This window comes from Mustela lutreola, chromosome 8 (genome assembly GCF_030435805.1).
Source record: "Mustela lutreola isolate mMusLut2 chromosome 8, mMusLut2.pri, whole genome shotgun sequence".
Taxonomy (NCBI): Eukaryota; Metazoa; Chordata; class Mammalia; order Carnivora; family Mustelidae; genus Mustela; species Mustela lutreola.
Genome location: NC_081297.1, coordinates 18730321 through 18738594, shown reverse-complemented (window position 1 = coordinate 18738594; position 8274 = coordinate 18730321). Strand labels below are relative to the sequence as shown.

Genomic DNA, 8274 nt, shown 5'->3' with positions numbered 1-8274 from the left:
CTTGCTCAGCGGGGAGCCTGCTTCTCCCTCTGCCTCTGCCTGCCATTCTGTCTGCCTGTGCTCACTCTCTCTCTGATAAATAAATAAAATCTTTAAAAAAAAAAAAAAAAGACAGTGTTTTACAAACTGGCAATTCATCAAAAAAGTGAGACTCCTGTCAAGCAACAGTAATAAAAAGCTGTTGGACTAAGTAAGAATGATAGAACTGGAGTAATATAGACCAGCTCTCATAAAATGAACTGTGTAGGACATCTGCTCTAAATTGCAGGAGGCTGTGTGCCAGTGAGGGCTCTCAAAACACAGCGACACAGCGGAAGGGACCAGGGAGAGAGGTGCGCTTGCCCAGGTGAGACCTGGGAGTCCCCAGAGGGTACGAGGGCCCTCGTTCAAGCATCCGACTCTCAGTCTCGAGCTGCCACGGAGTGCCAGCCCTGACTTTGCTGTGCACTGTCCTCTGACCTCGGGTGAGTGACTTGGCTTCTGGAGTCCAGAAGCTGGAGTAATATAGATACTCCTTATCTCTGACATCCCCTCTGGCACAAGGTGTGGGATTCTGTGACACAGATCTGTCACACTGGATTCTCAGAAATCCTAACCTCTGGTCCTTTCTCTTAAGAAGTTAAACTAGACATAAGTGTTTAAGAGTGAGAGAAAATTACAGACTGCCCTTGGGCAGGATTTCCACCCAATCGCAAAAAGAGGACGAAAACAAACTTCCGAAGGGCATTCAGTTTAGATGAAGAGGTACCCAACTGTACTCTTTAAGCCTGTCTTGTATGAAGGAACTTTCCGTAGTCGCTCTGGTAGCTTTTCAAGTCTGCCCTCCCAGAGACACTTCTGTGGTCTTTAGGGCCACTTTGGAGTTTCTCTCTGATACGCCAAATGTTTGAAGAAAGTAGTGTGTAAGCCGGCAGACAGTGTGCGTGCCACTGTGCGGGTCCCTCCTGTGCGCGGGAACCCACAAGGTGCAGCAAGTTTCTGCTCTTTAGGGAGAGTGACTTTTATATTTTTAACATCGCAGCTCCAGATAACGTGGCTGCAGCTGACTAAAGTGCTGTTTAAGAAGATGGGGAGGGAGGAAGCGATGGGGCTGTTATTTTGCGAATTGGAAGAAGGCTTTTATGTGCGGTAGAGACCATGACTGCTGATTCTGTGCTGATTAAACATCCATGTACAGGGGTGGCTGGGGACTGGCAGAGTCCACCGACATTAAGAACTCCTGGGCTCAATTCCATCTTCCACTCGGCCTTCTCTTCTCTACACTGCTTCGTTCCGTACATTACCACTTCATTGTCCACAGTTCTTAGTCCCTTTGCATTTAACCCTTAGTCGCTTATTTCCCAAAGTGTTGGCCTCAAGGAGTAATGCTTCCTATCAGCTTTTGTCCTTCTGTGAATTAACAATAACCAATTTTCTGGGACCAATGTGAGTTTAGGCCAGGAAATTCAGTCATTGCTCTGTGCACGATAAAACCCACAGAGCTCATGGGAATACTGGGACAGAGGGGCACAGTACCCCAAAACTTCATCACTTAGTTAAAAAAAAAAACAAAACGCAACCTAATAAGGATAGTGGTACAGTTTTCAGTGTTGCTAAATGGTCAGGAACCATATAAATACCCCAATAAGTGTGGCAGGTTATCTAGAAAAGGACCTGCAGGGAACCTGTGGTAGAGGGCCTCGGAAGGGCTGCATCTTTGGGGCTGCTGGAAGGCAGAGGATGGAGTGATCCCAAGTCAGACCAGGGTGACTGCACACAGGGGGTGACACTGGGGGAGCTGGTGATGTTGGGGGGGAGGTGCGTCTCATGTTTTCCTGTGTGGCACAGTTCAGCTGGGGGCAGTCTGCTTTGTTCATCTGATGTTCCTGGTGGACCGAAGTGCACACAAGTAAATAGGGGAAAAGCACATTATGCTCAAATGATTCCTCATAGCTCAGTTGCATTAGAACAAACTGGCATTTTCAAAACAAGTGCTATAGCCAAACGGACTGTGTTTGCTAACCTGGCACCAGTGGCAGGAGAATGCGTCAGAAAGCCTTCCACCCGTCCGCGGAACCCCAAGAAAGTTCCAAAAAATGCTGACACAAGAACTGTGGTTGGTAAAAGTTAAAAATGAAACAAGTGTATTCACTGGAGAGATTTCTTTTCTCTGCCTGTCCCTCTTGCAGTATGTCCATTTTGGTGGGGAAGTTTCTGTTTACTAATAAAATAAGTCACAGGTTGAAGGCAAAAAAGATTCAATTTCACTTTTACTACTTCAAGGATCAGCTAAGTACCGAGTACTTGGAATTCATTTGCAGTAGAGAGAAACACAATGGACAGAGAGGAACGAAGGATCCACCTTGAGTCATCAAAGTGCTTTATTTTGTAAAGCCTGGCTCATGACTGGAGTGTATTGTTAGCACTAGGAGATACAAGGCAAACTTCCTCACTCTGTCCAAACAGTTTATCGACAAATGAATGACAGAGACTGTTACAGACCAAAAAAAAGAAAAAAAAAAAAAGCATTTTGTAAACTTCTAAAAGCATACACAGACGGGCCACAAAGGAAATGGTTACTCAAATAATGTATGTGTACCATATCTTTACTTCAGGGTCTCACTTTTGTAGTCTTGGGTCCAAGAAACCACAGTATGACTTCAGAACACTGAAAGGGACTCGATGCCAGAATGAATGGTGGGGGAGGGGGAAGGGGGCGCAAATCCCAGGCTCAGCTAATATGAGGGCATAAAATTCAGATTTGGACAGCCATGTCACAGGGGCGAGAACATCTGCCACCGGGACTCACAGACCTCCGGTGAAGTCACTAGTAGAATGGCGTTGCTGCTGGCTTTCAGAGACCCCGATTTTGCTATCACCTCATTTTCCCAAGTCAACCCACACGCAGTAGGCACAACTGAAGTCTTGATAAGCCCTGAAGTAAAGTTCCTGGAAGGGGCAGTATGGCAGGGGGTGTTTGCTTAGTTCTAAGTAATCACTGAAAAGTGGCTTTTTTTTTTTCTTTCCTGAAACTGCCTACAAAAATCATCTCGTGTTTTAAACAAAGAATTTCAAAGGCACAGCTTTAGCACAGTGTATAAGTTGATAACCTACTCTAAGCTAGTCTAACATTTTAGCTTGACGCCTTTCCGAAAATGCCAGAAAGTTGGTAAATACATGATTGATGTTGGAAACTTATAAACTGATTAAAACACAACCAGCACAGTTTAGGGCAATGAACTTACATAACCAGATTTGGGTTAAACATTTAAAAAAAAAAATCTGGTTGATAAATGTACATCTGGAGGAAACAAAACAACCCTTTTCCTTTTATTGTATAAGACTGCCTACCATGTACTTTGAATAAAACATTCACCCAAAAACATGACTGCAGGATACATTTCAAAATATGACAAACATTATTTCACCTACACTGTAAAATGACTTTACATGTAAACTTCAGAAATCACATGCTGTACATTAAATTTTTAGATTCAAAAATATCCCTGTTTTCCTAATAATGTAAACAGTAAAATTGAGGGTTTCAGTTAAAGGGATAATTCATAACAAAATACCACTGTTTAATTAATGGTGAAACAAACATCTTAGAATCCACATTTGCCATTGTTAACAGGAAAATTCAGAGTTCTAATGCTTTGCTCACCTTCCCACAGTAGGAGATGTAGATACCATTGCCCAAAACTATGCACTTTTCAGGTAAGCTTTATTTTTATTTTGTAGCATTAATTCCTATATTGCAACATAAGAATGTAACAGTGAAGAAGCTCCAGGCAAGAAAAGAGAAGTAAGCAGTTTTCCTGGACATACTTACTGAGGTGAAAATGTACAGACAAGAGTCACTAGGGGCATCGGCTTCTTGCTGGAGGAGGGGCCTTTGTCCCCGGACCCCGGGAGTCCCGACACTGTGGAGGCAGAACCCTGAGCCCGGGTGTGCTGGCGATGCTCGCGCTCCCCTGGCCCGCGCCAGGGGCTTCGCGGACAACTATAAAGGAGTGTCAGCGTGCGTGGTAGAAATGTAACATTCGCAGTAAGTTTTTTTCTTTTAATCACCATCATTATTATCATCATTATTATTATCTTCATTATTATTATGAATACTGTCACATCTTTCAACTCCAAAAAATAAACTGATCCACAGTTTATCGCGTGACGCCAACATGGTCGGTCTGGCATGCATTGCCATTGCCCCCTCCCCCCGCACGTGCTCACCCGTCCATCCGTCCACCCACAGCTGGAATCGGAGGGTTGTTGCCCAAATGCACTCTGACTGAAGCTGACCGGTTTTCATTAATTAATTAATTAATTAATTTTTAAGATACACGCCTACACGCGCGCAGACACACGCACGCACGCACACGTGTCAGAAATAGCTAGAACGATGCTGGGAAATATCAGGTAGCTGTTAAAGCGAGTAGCCTCCAAATCAGTCATCTTGGCCTGAAGATGTAAACGAGGAGGTGTGCTTCACGGAGTTTGGTTTTCGTTTTTCCTACGCCGAAGCCACCTCTGTCCTTCCCGTGCTCATGTCCGTCCAAGGCCATGTGGGAGGTTACGTCAAGATGTGGCCAATAAAGTCCAAAAAGCGCTTTGAATACTGTTCTGGGTTCACGGTCGAGATCTCTGCACCAGCCTGGGCAGTTTTAAAAGAGAAGAATTATCAAAATAATTACTACTTAGTCTCTATAGCAATTTCCAATTGCAGCTAAACACAAAGCTAATAATTTTCCAATCTCTGCCTCTGTTCTTAAAATATCTTGCATATTGTGTCCGAATAATCAAGGTTCTTAGAAATCTGTGTGAAAATGAGGCGAAGAGTCCGTAACAACAGATGCTGTTATCACGCTGACTTCAGCAACTTAAAAAAAAAAAATCCAACTAGCCATGTTTGGGATGTGCCTGTCACATGGTGGACTGTGTGGCCTACGCTCAGAAGCCACACGAACAATATTGCCGTTTTTCAGGAGAGCAGACTGGAGATCCCTTGAGAGTGATGCCTACAGCAACATTTGGCTGAAGGGAACGCACAAGGACAGAGAGGATCAGGTTTCTTTTTCAGGACTCAGGTAAGGGGCGGAGCATTCACAAGAGGGGTGACAGCCATAGCAGCGGGGTCTGGATCAGCCACACCCCAGCCAGGTGAGACCTCAGGCTGCGGATGGCACCTCCCCCCGCAGGGGCCGGCCGGCTCCCTCAGCGCGGGCACAGGGCTGCCATTGTTCCCCTTCACACAGACCTTCAGCGGGGACTTCCCATTCTGGGAGGCAGCCCTGGCGACCAGACCTGAGGTATGTAGTTACTGGCCAGTTTCCTGAGCCGCAGAGGGCAAGACCAGTTTTATGAAGTCACCACGGGCTATTTTTAGACACCCATACTCCCCGGGGAACCTGTAATTTCCCAGCCTGGCCTGGGCCATGGGGATCTCCACGGAGGAGCCCAGGCCTTGAAGGCAGAGAAGAGTTCCCAGCAGCAGCTCGACACATTCCTTTGCTAAGAGTAAGGTCTTGCTCCTGCAAACTTGTGCACAGTCCGTGGCGTACTGTGGAGCTGAGCCCGGGGTCTCATAGAAGAGACTAGAATGGAGCCATGCTTGCTCTGATCGATTTCGAGTTCCGCAGGGTGTGTGATACTGCAGCACATGTGGGGAGGGGTGGGCTCAGACGCAGAGCACCTGCTCACCTCGGGTGTCCTCTACTAAACCCCATCAGCAAGGGGTTAGGACTCCTTTATTAGTTGGGACCCTTAAGCTCCGAAGTGTTTTCTCAAGGTTACATAACTGGGAAGGCTAAAATATGGATTATAAGGCTTCTGACCCAGTTGATCTCTGCAGTAGACCCGCGGTTCTCAGGCAGCGGTGAGCATCAGAATGACTACAGAGCCTTTTCCAGACCTCCCCCAGCTTCCTGCACCGGACTCAGAACCAGAGAAGGGGGATGGTGCCTCAGGCATGCACGTATTTTGCAAACACTACCCCGAAGGATGCCAGCTGCCAGGTGAGAGCCCCCAGGTACCAATACAGGCCCTGGACTCCAGCAGTGGGCTGTGTGAGGTCTTCAGCCCTGCTTTGCACCCTGCAGGAATACCATACCTAGTTGCTGGTGATGTAACTAAAATGTTTCTTTGGCAAAGAGAATATGGCTGTAGACTGGCTCCCTTGCTGGGACGACAGCCTGTTTGATTTTAAAATACAGAAAAAGAGCTTTTTTAGTCGAGGCTGATGTTCTCAGCTGGCTGTATATACTACAGGCAGGCACCTCTCCTTGAGTGAACGGGCCAGGGCCCAAGTTCATTGCTATGGGCTGGGGGTCTCTGGCTTTTTTAGCAGTGCCTGGAAAGCCAAAACAAATCTCTATAATACAAGCATAATGGATGGTCACAACATGTGAAGTTCAACCAGGGAGGGGGTTTTTGCTGGTAGGGCAGGGGAGATGGGACTACCAGAGAGCAGGAGGCTGGCTGGGTTCTGGGGAGCAGTCCCATTTCTACCACTTTCTAGCGCTGTGACCCTTAGCAGGCTACACAACTGGCCATCACGGGCTCGTCACAGGGAATTCAGCAAGTCCCCATATGCACAGAATAGTGATAATTTAGAACAAGCACAATGAAGGTGAAGAATTCATGTTATTAAACTTGGATCTTGCACCCAAAAGATAGAGAAAATACAGTTCACCGTACAAAACGGAAGATAATCCCGCATGTTCGGGAAGCATTTGAAGCACAGAGTAGGGTGTCAGAATAGTCTCAACAGGTGAGTTTTGAGGACTCATGTGAAAACACTCAGCTGTCTTCACTTTCATCTTTGAAGCATTTTCCCAACAAAAACGCATTTGTACTACATTCCAGAGATGCACGAGTCTGTGACCATCCCATGCGTAAAAGGACGAGCCACTGAGTTTAAGTGACTTGCCCAGGGTGTGGGGAGAGCTGGTGTGAGCCTGTTGGCATTCGCTGCCTCTCAGTCTCACACTCTGAACGCGACCCCCCAAACCAACAAGAACCCCCGAGGGACTCTGGCCAGCTTGGCGGCAAGGGGCGGGGCTGGTTCCCGCACCGCAGACAGCAGCGGGCCCGGGAGTGGAGAGGGAAACACGGTGGAAGTACTTACCCCATGCTTAACAGTTTTGGCGGCGTGGGCAGCTTTCTTTTTTGCATCATAATGAGTCAAAATGTCAATAATTGCCATAAAGTACACCTCTTTCCTGGGAGAGTCTGTAAAGAGACCAGAGCCACGAGAGTGACATGGCCTAGAAGGGCACCGGCAGAGGGGGAGGAATCCGGGACGGGGACCAGAGGGGTCTGACCACAAAGGCCAGGTACACTGCAGCTCAAACGCATTCGGGAAAACAACAACTTGACTTTTTACTCCCCTCCTCTGGGTTTAATGGGGTGGGGAGAGAGGCAAAATGGGGAAGTGGGGTTGGGGGATACAGGCTTCCAGTTCCGGAGTGAGTACCAAAGCGCAGCAGGAGGAATACAGGCAGTGAGAGGCTAACAGTGTTGTGAGGGGACAGACGGCAGCCACCCCTGTGGTGAGCACTGCGTCACGGACCGACTGGTCCCATCCCGATGCCGGACATCCGGAACTAACCTAACATGGTGTGTCAGCTCTCAAGTACAAAACAAAAACAAGTGCTAAAAAAATAAAATCGTAATTTGAAAAAAAATCCATGTAACTCCTGCATATCCCTGTTAAATAGCTTTTTTTTTCCCCCAATTCTCTCTCAATTTAAAAAGTAAAAAAAAAAAAAGTATAACCCCAGAATATCACCAGTAGAGGTCCAAGGGCAAGACTGTTTTCCTTTTTTTTGTTAATGTGCATTTTCCTTAATCATTATGTATTGCCTTGGTGTAAAGAAAAATGCTATTTTAAAAATACAATAGAGGTAATTTTGCTCCTTAATCCTTTTCTACCAGTACAGCTGTAATGTGCTTTGCAGAGACTGCCTCTACCCGCAACCCTGCACGGAGCTTTCCAACAGCATTTGCTCACTTCGTGTCTCGGTCACATTCTGGTAATCCTAGCAATATTTTAAACTTTTTCATTATTATATTTTTATTGTGATGTTTGATCAGTGATTAAAACTCACTGAAAGCTCACATGATGGCTAGTATGTTTTAGCAATAAAGTTTTTTAAAATAAGATTGTGTAAGTTTTTTTTTCCAGACACAGCGCTATTGCACAAATAGACTCTACGCTAGGGTAGACACAACTTTTATACATGCTGGGAAACCAGAGCATTCATTCGACTTGCTTTATTGTGGTCTAGAACCCAGGGT

At 46.3% G+C, this 8274-nt stretch overlaps 1 protein-coding gene and 1 long non-coding RNA gene across 3 annotated transcripts in view; one reads left to right on the top strand and one right to left on the bottom strand.

The window, feature by feature from the left end:
- Positions 1–2342: 2342 nt before the first annotated feature.
- The window catches only part of PIP4K2A (phosphatidylinositol-5-phosphate 4-kinase type 2 alpha), a 172322-nt gene continuing 166390 nt past the window's right edge, over positions 2343–8274 (bottom strand). The window contains exons 9-10 of the mRNA XM_059183941.1: positions 7103–7206; positions 2343–4630 (exon numbers count right to left, since the gene is read on the bottom strand). Coding sequence (XP_059039924.1) covers positions 4550–4630; positions 7103–7206 — 185 coding nt within the window. The 3' untranslated portion in view covers positions 2343–4549. The remainder of the gene's footprint in view (positions 4631–7102; positions 7207–8274) is intronic.
- On the top strand, positions 4732–8100 carry LOC131838171 (uncharacterized). Of its 2 annotated transcripts, none has more exons than XR_009356515.1 (3): positions 4732–5063; positions 5828–5990; positions 7912–8100. It is a non-coding gene; the product is annotated as an uncharacterized LOC131838171 (long non-coding RNA). The 2 variants fall into 2 exon arrangements; XR_009356514.1 differs by having other exon boundaries at positions 4732–5493.